The following is a 17,073-nucleotide window of genomic DNA, read 5'->3' on the forward strand; positions in this document are numbered from 1 at the left end:
GTAGAATAGGAACGATTGGGAGGGAAGTGACATTTAGCGCAGTAAATTTAGAGGTTAGGTAGGGTATAATAAATGGTGGGGTTAGGAAAGTTAAGGGGGTCCATTCTCTAATAGGTAATCTATGTCTCTTTCGTACTTTCGTGTTGGTTTATTGTCGAACCTGTCCCTCACCTCACATCACAACAGTTGTGTGACGCTTAACGTGTAATGTTAAAATAAATAGCATGTAATTGAGTTAGTTCGAAGTGAGTTTTCATACAAGCCCAACGCACTAATTAAGGTTGTCGCAAAATGTAACATATATGTCAATGATGTCAATGAATTCTCATTAAAAAAAAGATGTCTAGTACAGTTTACGAAACTTACGAACTTCGCCGATACTTTTTTGGTGAGTAGTTTGGTAAGTATGTAGGCGGGTAGGCGGCTAGGTGGGTAAGTGGGTAAGTGGGTAGGTGGGTAGGTGGGTAGGTAGGTAGGTAGGTGGGTAGGTGGGTAGGTGGGTAGTAGGTAGGTGCGTCATGATGTGAAAAAATATTAAATACAAAATTGTTATTTTGGTGCGAATGAATGTTGTTACGGAGGTATGACGAATGCATGTTTGATGACGCGGATGAAAGAGAGTGAAGTTTTGTCATAGGAACGGGTTGTTATAGTATGCAAGCTAGGTAGTTCGGACTAGGGAGAATGTGAAAGATACTTCGTGTAATGTCGATAGTTTTATGTTTATACGTGAATAGTAGTTGAATAATTATTGACCAAGAAAATAATAGGCATTGTGTAAAGTGATTATCGCCTGTATCGTGGTGATGGGAATGCAGATGGTAGTGGTACGCTTCAAATGGTAGTAGATCACGTGATCAAATACGACACTCTCACAGCAGCCCTAACAGTCATGTATAAATGTGTCATCTAGTCCATATGGTCTTTGTGCTAAATTTCTCTTTTGCACATTTTTCGTTGTGTTTTTTTCTGGTTGCGCATTTTTCTGTTTCTGTTTGCGCTTTTTTCCGTTTGCGCTTTTTTCTGTGTGCGCTTTTTTCTGTTTGCGCTTTTTTCCGTTTGCGCTTTTTTCTGTTTGCGCTTTTTTCTGTGTGCGCTTTTTTCTCTTTGCGCTTTTTTCCGTTTGCGCTTTTTTCTGTTTGCGCTTTTTTCCGTTTGCGCTTTTTTCCGTTTGCGCTTTTTTCCGTGTGCGCTTTTTTCTGTTTGCGCTTTTTTCCGTTTGCGCTTTTTTCTCTTTGCGCTTTTTTCCGTTTGCGCTTTTTTCTGTTTGCGCTTTTTTCTGTGTGCGCTTTTTTCTCTTTGCGCTTTTTTCTGTTTGCGCTTTTTTCTGTTTGCGCTTTTTTCCGTGTGCGCTTTTTTCTCTTTGCGCTTTTTTCCGTTTGCGCTTTTTTCTGTTTGCGCTTTTTTCTGTGTGCGCTTTTTTCTCTTTGCGCTTTTTTCCGTTTGCGCTTTTTTCTCTTTGCGCTTTTTTCTGTGTGCGCTTTTTTCTCTTTGCGCTTTTTTCCGTGTGCGCTTATTTCCGTTGCGCTTTTTGATTTGCGCTTTTTTCCGTTGCGCTTTTTTCCGTTGCGGTTCTTTCCGGCCACCATATATATATATATATATATATATATATATATATATATATATATATATATATATATATATATATATATATATATACATTATTACAAACAGCCAAACCTACTTATCCATAATTCTGTCAGTAGAATCAACACTATAGGGACTCATGCGTATTCTGTACTTAACAAGTGTAGGTATCTCTTCAGAATCATTACTAATGTTGTCAAATACTATGGCTGGAATAAAAAATCATAACTATGCATCAAACAATCTTAGGTTTATATTCTTTTGAAAAATCTGTGCAATCAGAAAGAGTGAGTGGAATAAACTAATATCAAGTGGAATTGACCACCCCTTTAAAAAATTACCATAACAATATATAGACCATAATTTTAAATTATTCTTTTTTTATATGTGTATGTTCTCTGCAATGATATTAATGTCCCCTTTTTGTTTACCAAGCATTACAAGACAAGTTTTCAGATAATAAATTTTCATGAGACTTTTTTCCATATGGTTTAGTAAAAAGAGAGAGATTTAGATTCTTTATAAGTAAAATAATAAAATAAATGTTACTATTTATATTTATTTGGGAAAATAAAGCAGAAGTCCCAAAAAAATGTATGCAAAATACTTCAACATCCATTTTAGAATGTTTAACAATAATGGAAGCCTTTTGGGGGATCTGGGCTTGTATGACTTGTTCATCATTTATCAATAGGCTTATCACTGATGGTCATGTCAGTTGACCTTATGGCTTTTGTCAATATGTCCGTTGGTTGAAGCTGTTGAACATTTATGTTCTAACTAACAAACCCTCCCCCCCCCCCCCCCCGCGCGTTGCCGCGTGACCTTTTCTAAAAATGAGTTATTTAAATGTAAACAATGCCTGCGCTTGGATCATAAATATCAGGACACGGGTTTACCTACACTACCGCATGAAAACCTTGAGTGTACATTAATCACTCACCGAAATAATATGGTAGAACACACTTCGGTGATCGCCCATGTGTCAGAGACGTAGAGGCCCGCTCTCAGGAGCCCCCCCCCCCCCCGATTACACTACCGCATAGGCGCGGAGTACGACCCCTGGCTCCTTAAAATAGTATCCTGTTAACAATGATGAAGGTTGCGTCATTCACTAAAGTGACACAAATGAACAGGATTTGTTATTTAATTAGTAAAAAAATTATTTGACGCGTTTTAAACATCAGTGTGACTGATGCAATATGTTAGCGTTACTAATGGTCTATTCTTAGATGCTCGATCTCAATTTCTATTTGGATTATCTAAAAATAGATGCTAATTGCATCATTCGCAAAGTGACGAAACTGTTTGGATTTTTTACGGACAAAAAGAAACACCCCAGTTAATAATCTAACCTTGGTTAGTTTTTCTTATTATTAAAATAAAACGTATTACATGGCCCTCAGCGGCCCATGTGAGCCTTTGGGGGCCGAAACAGACATTTTTATTTGCAGCCTAATAGCACCCTACCAGGGCGCCAGAGGACACGCCTGATTCAATTTAGTAAGCGTTTGTAACGCCCCATCCTATCCATTGTCTATCACACTGTTTAGACCGAACGTATTCACCATAGCGCTCACGGGAAAGGCCAGGGCGCCAAATCGCATCCTGTCGGGGGGCCGCCCATGATGAACGTTGTGAGACCGCAATCGACTTTTATTTTTATATACCATATATATAGAGAAAACAAATCGCGCCCTGCCAAGGCGCCACCCCTGCGAATTTGAAAATGTTTTTAGCGCAGAAACCTCTCCAGGAATATTCTCAACATCCTCCCAAAGATCATGGCGATAGTGTGAACGGTGTCACCGCAATTAATTTTTATTATTTTTATATACCGTATATAGAGAAAAAACGCACCCTCGCGTGGCGCCGCCCTTGCGAAATTAAAAATGATTTTTTACTGAACCCTTCCCTAGAGTTTTATAATGAACTCCCCAAAGTTTTATGCCTATCGGATGAACGGTGTCACTGCAATTCATTCACTTGTATTATTTTTATATACCGCATATTGAGGGAAATCGCACCCTCCCGTAGCGCCGCCCTTGCCAAATTAAGAAATATTTTTTAACAGAACACTTTCCTAAAGTCTCCTGGCTATCGGGTGAACGCTGTCAAACCAAAATCGACTTTTATTTTCATATATCGTATAAAGAGAAAAAACAAATTGCACCCTGCCGGGGCGCCACCCCTGCGAATTTGAAAATGTTTTAGCGCAGAAGCCTCCCCAGGAATATTCTCAACAACTTCCCAAAGTTTCACGGCGATGTGATAAGAGGTGTGGTAATGCATAAAAGACACACACACACGAACACACATACATTGCTTTATATATATATAGATAGATAGATAATGTGTTTTTATATTAATAATGTGAATTTACATTTGTTGTGTGAATTTGAAAATGTGTTTGCAAAATGAATTGAATAGCAATGCAGCATAATAAATTGTGAAATATAAAAGATTTTGTTGTTATTTTGCTGTCAAAAAGTTTAGAATACACTTTTGAAATATCCAAATATATTAGTTGTAAATTTGTTCATAATACTGTACACCAAAATGATTACTATTTATAGCCATAGTTATCTACACCTGTCCTTTAAAGGAAGCAACAGGCTACTCAACATAGTTAAAGACCATTTATAAAAATTTGGGTCTGTTAAAAACACCTAATTTTGGGGCATTAAAATTAGTGTTTTTAACAGATCCACAATTTGAAAATTAATAATAAATTAGTTTGAAGATATGAGCTTAAAATTTTTAGCTGAGTACCCCAAAATATGGTAGAAGATACCAAATTCATTGTTTATTGTAAAATATAATATTTTATGAATGCTGAGGGAGGGTGGGAGTGGGGGTATTTGTATGAGGGGCTGTTCGCGTATTGTCATGGTGTAGATAGATAAAAAAAATAAGACTACACTGGTAGAGACTAATAAGGACGGTGTAAACTTGACGGTAGACGATTTGTTTTGAGAGTATGTGTTACATGGGTGTTAAATTTGGGAAAAAACGTCCCATGTGCAGTTGTAGGGAGGGACTGACATAGCGAAGTGGATGGTTAGACACGGACCAATGTAGAAGTATTTTTTAAAGTATTGACCTTTTGACCGAGTGGCTTAGAGATAAAAAATGTTAAACATCTCTAGTTCAAGGCACATTCTCACCCGTATTAATTGCCCTACATGAATTGCCAAACAGGCCAAGGGAGAAGAAGCCTATAAATAAAAGGCGTTACCGCTGTCCCGCATGGTAATACTATAATAGATTGACGATAGAAGCATGTGGTTGTATATAACGTTTATTGGGTCTAACTACATGTTGATAACCAGAGAGGACGGAAGTAAGTACAATCACAAGGGACATCACTCAAGATAACAATATAAATATAATACTAATACAGAAGAGTGAGTTCCCTTGACCTCACAATTATCTCAATCTATTACAAATACAAAACCGGATGAGACTCTATTGCAGGGCATGATGTCATCAACCCCCCCCTCTTCCCCCCCTCCCCCCTAACACACCCGACATGTCCCCTCCCCGCCCCGAAGTTTCACCCATTAAAACATTTGAGTTGTGAATTCCTTGGAATTTAGCCGTAGTCCATGTTTTCGTCTTGATAAGTAAAAATTTTTTTAGGGGGGAGGCTCCGGTAAAAAAAAAACTTTTTTAATACTCGTTAGACAACAGTTATTTCTTTACAGGTTTAATAAAATACACCCGCATATGCATTTCCACTAAAATAATTGGTGGATAAATCTTGGTAACTATGACAACGGCGGCCATTTTGAAAAATTAACCCCCTCGTAGGTTTTCCAACATTTATAAAATATTATATTTTATGCCCAATAAATAATGAATTCATATTCTTCGTCCATATTTTGGGGTACTCAGCTAAAAATTTTAAGTGTATATCTTCTTCAAAATAATTTATTATTAATAGATTCAAGTGCATTCAGAGGTTTCCAAATGTACACATTGCTCTTCGAATTTACCTGTGGAGAGCGCTCATTTTTCAAAATGAAAAAGATTAAAAGCGATCTTAGAAGCACTATGGGACAGCAGAGACTTAGTATGCTCTCACTTATGAGCATAGAAAATGACATTGTAAGCTCACTGAATTATACAGAACCAATAGAAGAGTTTGCTATCAGGAAAGCTCGAAAATGTTCCCTATAAAAGTTACTTGGTCTTTAGTTCTAAGTAAAAAGAAATGCAATAAATGTATGTATTCATAATTTATTTTGCAATAGTAAATAAACAATGGTTACTTTAAATGCTCTCATTTTTCAATGTAATTTAACATTACATTAAATGTAAAAAATTTTGTCTATGCTATAACTTCTGTTAACCTTTAGTTTATTCTATTCGACCTTTATTTCTGGGAAGGTCACTGTTTGTTTTGTGACAAGTCATTATATAAACTACATGTATATATATATATATATATATATATATATATATATATATATATATATATATATATATATATATATATATATATATATTAGGGGGGCCCCGTTGAAGTTTAATCCACCCCTGCTACAAAGGGGTTGATTTTTCAAGATGGCCATCGTCATAGTTACCAAGATTTCGCACATTTTTTTTTTGCGTGGAAACACATATGCAGATGTACCTTAAAAAAGGTATAGATAAATAATATTATTGTTTCCTAATGAGTATTAAAATTATTTTTTTACCTGAGCCTACCCACTTATAAAAACAATAGTTTTAAACTGGAATTTCAATTATTATAAGATGCTTTGTTATTAAAAGTATCATTTCAAATGCAAGCCTCTTAGCATAAAGTGAATATAAAAAATTAAAATCCTAAAGAATGTGCATTCAAAGAATAATGGAAATACAGACAGGTTTATTCTGATAATTTACATCTTTGCTCTTTTTTTCTTATCCAATTGTATCAAAATATAGTTTATATTTCTGCCTACCTGACCAAAATGTTTTGTTCTGAATGTGAGATAAGCTGGCATCAATTAGTGATTTAGTATCTGAATATCCAATAAATTTATCCAGGCGGGTACACTGAAATGATAAATTGTTTTGCTCTATTGACACTGTCAACCTTTTTTAAAAACTGTTTTGGAAAGTATCAAATTGAAAGCCTATAACAACTAGTAATTTATACTACAACTTTAATTATTGAAATTAAGGCTAAGCATCCACCTAGGTAACTGGGGCATCGCTGGGCTCTTTCAGAAGCCACTGCTTACACTAACCCAGGGGCATTGGGTATAGTCCCATGTTCAGTTTACTCTTGGAATGCATTGAGCCATTGTAGAGTGCTATTTAAAATGAATGGAGGGGCTTCACAGTGGAGAACAGTCTGCTGCAGGTCACCCGGCCATGGGGACGCCAGCAGACGCACCTGATTTCATCTATTGAACTATTATAGCAACACATCATATCCATAGCGTATCATACTCTTTAAACAAACGTGCTCAGTGGGAAGCTGAAGTGTCTAAACGCAGCCTATTGGTGCGCACCCCCCTTTGAACTTTTTTTTTTACAGGTATTTACCCAGAAATATTTTCAACAACTTCCCACCAAAGTTTCATGCCAAACAGATGGAAAATGTAGTGATGCATAAGGGAGAAACTAACACAAATACAGACAAACTTTCATTTTTATATATTTAGATTGATTTGTATTGGCTCCTTTGTCAACACACACACACAGAGCCTATAATTAATTTTCTAAAATCATTAACCTTTATATTTCTAGGTGCACCTGAATATAATAAAGTCAAAGTGAAAAGTGAAGAAGGTGGATTAAGAATTAAGACGTTTCCAGCATAGGGCTGGAATAAATAAATCAGCTAACCTTAAAATATGGCTTCATTCTTGTTATCAGTTTGTCGGTTCTATTTAAAGCTTCTAACATTTTATCTGTGTCATTTAGTTGATTCTTGGCAATCATGTGAGCTATCTCTTCACAGCTAGTGTTTTTTGAAGCCATTAAACTTGGTAAAGAATTTGGAATGGGAGATAACAATTTGCTGAAGTTCTTAAACATAGCCTCTGTGTTTTTGCATTCAGGGCTATAAATAAACTTCTGTCAAAGTCAGAGAATACAATTTTAACATGTTTAAACAATGTAAGTGAAATGTATTTTAAAAAATTAATTTAAATCTCAGTGTTCAATGCACAAAATAATTCATGATAGGCCTAAGTATCTTTATTTTTTATAATGTGTATTAATAGTCAATGTTTCGACTTCAAATTTAAAAAAAAAAATTGAATAGGTTTTATATAACTTCAATATGAGCTTACAAAGTTTACAAGCTATAAAGTTACAAGTTTGGCACCAGCTATAAGGTTACAAGTTTGGCACCAGTTTTACAACTGTTACCCCATAGATACATGTTTAGAATGTTAAGAAATCTGTAACTCAGTGAGTTATCCAGGGGCGGAACTATAAATGCAAAAAGACATAAAAATAAACATAACACCAGAATCCATTACATATACAAAGCTTTGATATTTCATATTCTTTTGACCGACTTGAAGTTAAGAAATATTACAGTCGACAAAAAGTAAAACACTAATGCACTCACACACATGAGATGTTGATGTAATTTGTTTTAATTGACAAAAAACAAAGACATTTTTTTCAAAACCCTATCAGGCCGGAAATGAGTATCCTATGTTCATATTTTTTGTTTAGACGTGAAGCTGTTTAATTCAGGACATTCTATGGATTTAAAATATGGATGCACTTAACTATTAGATGCTAGTGTTTACTAATTCTTTAAAATCTATCGAATAGGATTAATGATAGGGTCGTATTACTAAAGCTTATCTGGACTATCACGTCAAAATTATGAATCGACAAATTCAAAAGATTGTAGGAAAAAAAGTTAATAAAAAGTCTAGTGATAATTTAAGCGCGATTTCCTTATGTTATCTAAAAATAGATATAATGCTGGGGTGCGTTCAAGCTAGGAGAACGATCGGTTTGTAGGTGTTTATGTAATTTAAAAAAAAAAATTGTGACCGAACGAAAGGATATTTTTGAAAACTTTCTTCGTCAACATTGTTCTAAATTATGGCAGAAATCGATTGGTAAATGTTTCAAGTCGCTAAGAGGTCTGGTTGCCGAGATATGGGCCAAAAACTGCATTTTTCGAGGTTTTTGCCTTTTCCGTGAAATCCAGGAAGGAATTCCGGGAATTTTTTTGGCCCACAATCATCCTCGGAACTTGCTTAACATATTTGCTTTTGGAACTAGTCGTTGCTTCGTTGAGGAGGAGATACGACTTAAAGCTGCGGACACACATCCACACATCCATACAGAAATAACGCATTATTAAACGCAATTGCCAGTATGGTAATTGCGCTAAAAAGTCACAGGAAAAAAAAACACAGAAAAAAAGTCACAGGAAAAAAGTCACAGGAAAAAAAGTCACAGGAAAAAAGTCACAAATATATATGTGCATGGAATTTGTTAATATTTTTATGTATTAAAAATATTCTGAGAGTGCCAATTAACTTAGGATTAATTAAATGTAATGTAATGTGTGTAAGTTGTATACGCTTAGTAATTTTTATAATTCATCTAAAAATATTTAGTATGAAGCATGTAGAGTGTAATTATGTTAAAAATAATATTAATAGCATGTAATAGAATGCTCCAAAGTCCACGGTTTTCATCGCGTTTTTTTTAAATACCAACAACTGACTTACTACCCTCAACTCATCGCAACAATAGTTATGCTTAGTTCAACCACCTTTACTGCCCTTATTTATCACGCTCATTACATAACAAAACTTAGGATCAAAACAGAAAGCCGACAAGGTTCAAAGGCTGTCATTGACACAAAACGTGAACAACACACAATGTGTTTGGACAATGCCCACTGAGAGAATAGCCTACGGCAAAATTTGCCTAAATTTCTTTTATAATTAACTTTTCTACCGCGTATTTAACTAAATACGTAACAAAAGTTGAGATTGTTGTGTAAATTATCTTAGAGTATTTTTACTTTCGATTGTTATAAACCATAATGCTTTTAACGCCATAAATAATTTATGCTATAAAAAAATACAACCCACAACAATAAACATACAAAATTTTACAATTCTTAACAAATAAATCAAAATATTTTTAAAAAGATATTTGTGACTTTTTTCTGTGCCTTTATTTCTGTGACTTTTTTCTGTTTTTTTTCCTGTGACTTTTTTTCCGTTCACCATTCAAAATGACCACCAGACAATCCGGGTTACTATGTGGATTAACTCAATTATTTACAGGGAACGAAGGTTAAGGGGGAAGGTTCCGTTAAAAAGAAAACTTTTTTAATACTCGTTAGAAAACAGTTATTTCTTTACAGCTTTATTAAGATACATCCGCATATGCATTTCCACTAAAAAAAATTCTTGGAAAAATCTTGGTAACTATGACAACGGCGGCCATCTTGAAAAATTAACCCCTTCGTAGGTTTTCCACCATCCATAAAATATTATATTTATTTTAAGCCCAATAAATAATGATTTCATAATCTTCTTCCATATTTTGGGGCACTCAGCTAAAAAATTTAAGTGCATATCTTCAAAATAATTTATTATAAATATTCAAAATTTGTGTCCGTTCAAAATTAAGTGTTGAGGGAAACAAGACTTACAAAGAGGTGGAGTTGTAGTTTTAAAAACTGTTCCCCCAAAGCAGTTATCAACCAGATAAGTTGGAAAAGAAACCAAAGCATGTGGCATCAACTACTGCATCACTTGTAGGCATTAAGTCTTTATTAGACTACGTACATTACATTACAACTCCACTAAATTTAGATTGTGTTTCTCCTACACTAAATAAATGTGGGTTTTTAAAAATAACATTTTAACTCTTGTGATTTTTTGAAATAATGAACACATTCTTCCTGTTAATGTTACCACAATACTCTTAGAGTTATTCTATGTCCAAAGAAATTTTTAGCGCAATTTCCATACGAACAATTGCGATTATTAACTCGTCATTTCTGGATGGATGGATGGAAGAATGAATGAATGGATGTGTGTCCGCAGCTTTAAGTCGTATCTCCTCCTCAACGAAGCAATATCGAGGACTAGTTCCAAAAGTAAATATGTTAAGCAAGTTCCAATGATGATTGTGGGCCAAAAAAAATTCCAGGAATTCCTTCCTGGATTTCCCGGAAAAGCAAAAAAAACCTCGAACAAATGCAGTTTTTGCTCCATATCTCGGCAACCAGATCACTTAGCGACTTGAAACATTTACTAATCGATTCCTGCCATAATTTAAACCAATATTGCCGAAGAAAGTTTTCAAAAATATCCTTTCGTTCGTTCACAAAAAAATCAATTACTACTTTTTTAAACTGAGCATCTTGTAGGCCTAGGAAGAACATTTAAACTGAGCATCGTGTAGGTTTTTAGCGCGAAAAAATATCCTTTCGTTCGGTCACAAAAAATTAAAAATTGTTATGAATAACATAAGGAAATTGCGCTTAAATTGTCACTAGACTTTTTATTAACTTGTTTTTTTATGAAAATAAAAATTACCAAAAACGCATTCTTGTCGTTTTCAGTTATTTATTTACCATAGAAAGACTCATTTTAGATGACTGAAAAAAATTGGGCATAGAATCTATATATTACAAACTTTGCAGCAACTTTACTAACTTCTACACTTCTATGTTATTTAAGTTTAGAAAATATAGGTTCTAAAAAATGACACTTTTTGAAAATCAGTTTTTTACCAAATTTTGCTTTTTTAAAAATCTCATAACTTTTTTATTTATTGCAATATTTTTATGAAATGTGTGTCATAGAGCTTACAATTAAACGTTCTTTCAGGTCATAGTCAATACAGACGTCTGCGATCAATAGTTAATTTCAGTTTGGACTACCTACATATAGCTTTATTAAGGTTTCACCAAACTGAATTTATCTTTTACTACACATAAGTACTAAGTGCCACACATAAGTACTACACATACTTATTGTGAATTGATGCCCTGGGTACAAATCCGTTATTGTTACCAAGAGTATTCGCATATTATAATAAACAAATAATGATGGGTCCCAATCATCAATTATTTCTCTTAGCAGAGGCAAAAGCGAGGGCGGGGTGCGGGTCACAATGGGTGACACCATTTAGGGGGGTGACACCAAGGCCAAAAATTGCAAAATTTACAGAAATGCGTTTTTGCCATTCCAATTAACAACTAATAAATTCTAAATAGCCTCTAAATAATAAATCAACAATTATTACTCGAGGTGAGGGTGACACCATGACGTGAACGTGCTAACTATAGAGAAAAGAATGCTACACCCAACTATATTATTAACAGGCTATAGATAAACATTGTTACTATTATGTCTGCAGTGATTAAAGCTTATAAACACACATATACGCATATGTGGCATATATTTAAATTATAGGCCTATGTAGGCCGATACACAAACACACTCATATATATATATATATATATATATATATATATATATATATATATATATATATATATATATATATATATATATATATATATATATATATATATAAATATATATATTAGTGGCGTAGAGAGGTCGAGTGTCACCCGGTGCGGCACTTAATGGTGTCACCCCCCAGAGGCGTAGCGACAAACTTTCAAATTTTCGATTTGCACCACCCTCAAATTTTCGATTTGCACTCCCACCCTCAAACTTTTGATTTGCAACCCCTCAAGTTTTTCTCTATATTTTTTGCTATTTGTTGCCTTGGTGTCACCCCCCTAAATGGTGTCACCCGGTGCGGTCCGCACCCCCCGCACCCATAACTACGCCTCTGATATATATATATATATATATATATATATATATATATATATATATATATATATATATATATATATATATATATATATATGTTCTTTGTAGGGGGTGTGGGGGTGACACAACAAAGTGCTGCACTGGGTGACACCCGACCTAGCGACGCCACTGTCTCTTAGTTCTATAGGAGTTCTGAATATGGCTGTAAATGTGATCAAAAGTTTTGCCAACATTTGGTTTCTCTATTTACTGGCTCATATATAGATGTCCCCCCCCCCCACCCCCGGCCCAACAATATTTATCATTTCACAGCTTTGCAAAGATTGGCAATTAAAATTATTAAATCAACAAATAAATAATATATGATATATAGAAAAATGGTATTTGTTCTTCTAATTTACAAATAAACAGTTAGATGAAATAAAGCAACAAACTGTGAATGGGTCCCAATCTTCCTTAGCAAACTTCATTATCCTTGGAATAGCAGCTTGAATTCCCAGAGTGAGGTTAAAAAAACTTTTTATACTATCAAAAGTTCTGGAAGCCTAAAAACAGTTTTAAAATAAATATATTTTAAGTTAAAAATTACAGTAATTTCAAACCAACCTTTTGTTAAAGTTTTTGCCCAAACATATCATAATGGGAATACTTGATCACTGTTAACAATAATTTTACTCAAGTTTACTTGATATAATATTGTAGAAACTAATTGTACACAAGATTACTTGATTAACAATATAATACTAGAATACCCGTCATCCGTTGGATAACTGTTGGTTTCAGGGGTCATCCATCAAAAAACATCACGTCTGTCACTCAGAGGCATAGCGACCCTTCCCGGCGCCCGGGGACAAACTTTTCGATTTTAACCCCCCCCCCAAGATTTCGATTTTCAAACCCCCCTCAAACTTTTGATGTGCACCCCCCCCCCCCCCCACTCAAACTTTCGATTTGAGCCCCCCTCAACCTTTCAATTTATTTTTCCAAACCATTTTGGCGCCCCAACATATGTCCCCCCCCGCTCCCCTTCCCCCCTCCACCTCCACCCGCCTCCCCTTTCCCCCCCCCCCCCCCCCGCCTCCCCTCCCGCCCCCCCCCTCCTCGCCACGCTACTGCAGTGTCACTTATCGTCACAAAAAACAGACCCCACATTCAAAAATATGTTTCTTATCTTTTAAAAACACCGAAAACACCGATTTCGGACTATCCATTCATATACTGACGTCACAGGTGACCTACTCAACTCTACTTCACCTGCCCAGTGTTCCGCCAAGTGTCAGACAACATGTTTTTATCATTTAAAAAACGATTCCAGCCGAGCATGTCTCTGACCACACTATCCCTTCATATGCTTTGGACAAAGAAACGGATGAACTCTACTTCACCTGCCCAGTATCCTGCCAAGTTCAGATAGGCAACTTTATCATTCACATCTAAAAAAAAAATTGAAAAAAAAATATCATTGACATATTGGTCTAGAACCTGTGCCACCCGCATGAGAGCGGACTACGCTACCAACTTAGCTATTTACTCGTGACGTCACAAATGAATTTTTATACTATACTTTGAGTCTCCTTATGCAACTTGATTTACGCGCATAGATCTAGATCTAAGTCTAGTAGTAGTAACTTTTAAATTACATTTTATCTTAAATTAGCCAAACAAAGATTTATATAAAATAATTAAGGCCTGAAATAGATTCTAGATGTATTAAGGCCTGAAATAGATTCTAGATGTAGAATTTACATTAAGTCTAGATCTAGAATTTACATTGAGTCTAGTGACCTAGATCTAGGCTAGATCTAGATCTAGGCTAGATTCATAACTTTCCTTCGACAGCTGATCTTTAGATCTAGAGAAATTTATTGTAAAACTAAATGAAAAAAGACAGTTGAAAATTGATATAAGTGTTGGAACGTAATAAATACAGCAAACGGACGTATTGTTAAAGTTATGACCGACAGAAAATTAGATTTAGAACGCGTTAAACTTTTGAATGGGAACACAATTTTCTTCGATAGACGCCGCCATTTTATTGTACTAAAGAGTAAACAAAAAACTGTGACGTCACGGTCCCGCCGAGTGTAGTGGTCGTTCTAAACTTTTTTAAAAAAAATAGGGTTACTCTACGTATGAATAAATCAATAAATTAATTAACGTCTTTAAATAAATTTGTGATTAACAGTCTGTCTGCATTAAAAAATTATTCTCTACCTACATACTATTTTACAGCTCTCCAGATAGAGTAGAACATATCACAATACTCGATCGGACAAACAAACAAATAAATATTCAAACATGTAAACAAACTTGACTTTTAGTAGTATATAGATTGTAGAAACTAACCTCTTTGATTATCTTTTGAACAGCTACAGAGTCAGGTGTGAAAGTAATAACACCAATAACAATAGGTTTGATCTGGTTCCAGACAAGTCTTGTAAAAGTGTCAGTTTCAAAGTTAGCAAACAATTCTGCACATTCAGTATCTCAGATAAAAATAAATGGCTAGCTTATTTATTTAGTTAATTGAATAGCTTGTGAGCTAATATACATGTGTTAACATGGCTTTATTCTTTGTTTATAATTTTAACATTGAGCGGGATTTTTTGACGATTTTTACCTCCCCCCTCCCCTCCGTTCCACGTCGTCTTAAAAAGCCAGACCTCCCTAAAATGACGTCACACCTCAGCCTACAACCCCCCCCCCCCCCCCCTCAAAATTGCAGTTTTATTTTTTTTTAAAACATCGATATTTTTCTAAAATCTTGTCTGAACTCTGTCAAAATAGAGTATTTTAATCAATTCCTATTACAATTTATTAAAACAGTTTTCTAAAACGTGAAATAACGTCTAAAATTCGTTTTCTAACATTGCAAAAGTGTGACGTCGCACCATCTTAACCTCCCCCCCCCCCCCTCACCACACACCGTCACAAAATTACGGACCCCCCCTCCCCCCCTACGAGTGTGACGTCATTTATGGACGAGCCCAAACAAGAAAAAACTACAAGGCAGCAGTTGTTTGATTTTGGAGTTGTCTCTCCTAAAGGAACTGCAGTCCCCAGCTATTGAGCTGCCTGGGGGTAGAAACTAAGCACTTTTTGGTTTAGCAAAGTTTTACAAGTATTTACTTCATTGGAGATATGGTCACATGGTGTGCTTAAAATTTAAATTTAATGTGAAAATTACATCTAATAGTAATAGGTTAAAGTAATATTTATTTTAATATGGATAACTGTAATTATTTTAAAATGTTATACTCATTCCAGATTTTTCATGTTGTTCCTTAGCTTTTTTAAGCAGTTGAGCTTTATTTTTGCTTTTTTGCATATTTTGCAAGACTTGCTGATTTTTACTATCAAAATCAAAGATTTTCCTGTTATGCCCACACATCACTTGCCCTATACTTGTGTTGACAGAGTTAAAGGCTTCAATGAGAGACCCAAGGCTTGACATCAATTCACTGAGGCTGGATAAATTACTAAGCTGAAAAAAAAAATTAAACATTAAACCATTTACAAAATAATCATAGTAGCTTGTGTATGGGAGCCAGACGTTTTCCCGAAAGACACTTGCCCGAATGCCGATTGCCCGAAGGCCGATTTCCCGAATGGACACTTCGGGCAAATGTCTTTCGGGCATTTGTCGCATTCGGGCAAGTGTCCATTCGGGCATTTGTCGCATTCGGGCAAGTGTTCGTTCGGGCATTTGTCGCATTCGGGCAATTGTCCATTCGGGCATTTATCGCATTCGGGCAATTGTCCATTCGGGCATTTGTCGCATTCGGGCAAGTGTCTTTCGGGAATTTGTCGTAGACTCCTTGTGTATATTATTTGAAAAATGTTTAGGTTTTAAATATGGAGGGGTAATTGAAGAAAAGCAAAAATGAACAATCAACTGTATGAAATAATAAATGCACAAAACAGTTAAATTAATTCCAATCACAATTTATAAACATAATACTTTTTCCATAATGTTTCTAAGTTTGACCACACTTGTTATAAATGGTTGACGTTCCATGATCTCACTGATCTAAAGGGGAGATAAAAACTCAGTCGAGAAAACCAGAAATAAAATAAGTTATATACTGTGAACTCTATAAGTTATGTGGCCTACTGTGAACTCTATAAGTTATGTGGCCCACTGTGAACTCTATAAGTTATGTGGCCCACTGTGAACTCTATAAGTTATGTGGCCCACTGTGAACTCTATAAGTTATGTGGCCTACTGTGAACTCTATAAGTTATGTGGCCCACTGTGAACTCTATAAGTTATGTGGCCCACTGTGAACTCTATAAGTTATGTGGCCTACTGTGAACTCTATAAGTTATGTGGCCCACTGTGAACTCTATAAGTTATGTGGCCTACTGTGAACTCTATAAGTTATGTGGCCTACTGTGCACTCTATAAGTTATGTGGCCCACTGTGAACTCTATAAGTTATGTGGCCCACTGTGAACTCTATAAGTTATGTGGCCTACTGTGAACTCTATAAGTTATGTGGCCCACTGTGAACTCTATAAGTTATGTGGCCCACTGTGAACTCTATAAGTTATGTGGCCCACAATGAACTCTATATGTGGCCTACTGTGAACTCTATAAGTTATGTGGCCCACTGTGAACTCTATAAGTTATGTGGCCCACTGTGAACTCTATAAGTTATGTGGCCTACTGTGAACTCTATAAGTTATGTGGC

The 17,073-nt window shown here is 35.3% G+C and overlaps 1 protein-coding gene across 1 annotated transcript in view; it reads right to left on the minus strand.

Annotated features, from left to right (window-relative positions):
- LOC131928280 (phospholipid-transporting ATPase ABCA1) overlaps positions 1-17,073 on the minus strand; it is a gene marked incomplete at its 3' end in the record, with an annotated part of 82,787 nt that overhangs the window by 36,169 nt on the left and 29,545 nt on the right. The window contains exons 9-15 of the mRNA XM_059284269.1: positions 16,342-16,410; positions 15,639-15,864; positions 14,727-14,866; positions 12,815-12,925; positions 7,435-7,665; positions 6,543-6,636; positions 1,688-1,799 (exon numbers count right to left, since the gene is read on the minus strand). Coding sequence (XP_059140252.1) covers positions 1,688-1,799; positions 6,543-6,636; positions 7,435-7,665; positions 12,815-12,925; positions 14,727-14,866; positions 15,639-15,864; positions 16,342-16,410 — 983 coding nt within the window. The remainder of the gene's footprint in view (positions 1-1,687; positions 1,800-6,542; positions 6,637-7,434; positions 7,666-12,814; positions 12,926-14,726; positions 14,867-15,638; positions 15,865-16,341; positions 16,411-17,073) is intronic.

Source organism: Physella acuta, unplaced genomic scaffold, assembly GCF_028476545.2.
Source record: "Physella acuta isolate Inbredline_101_S28 unplaced genomic scaffold, ASM2847654v3 ptg001480l, whole genome shotgun sequence".
Taxonomy (NCBI): domain Eukaryota; kingdom Metazoa; phylum Mollusca; class Gastropoda; family Physidae; genus Physella; species Physella acuta.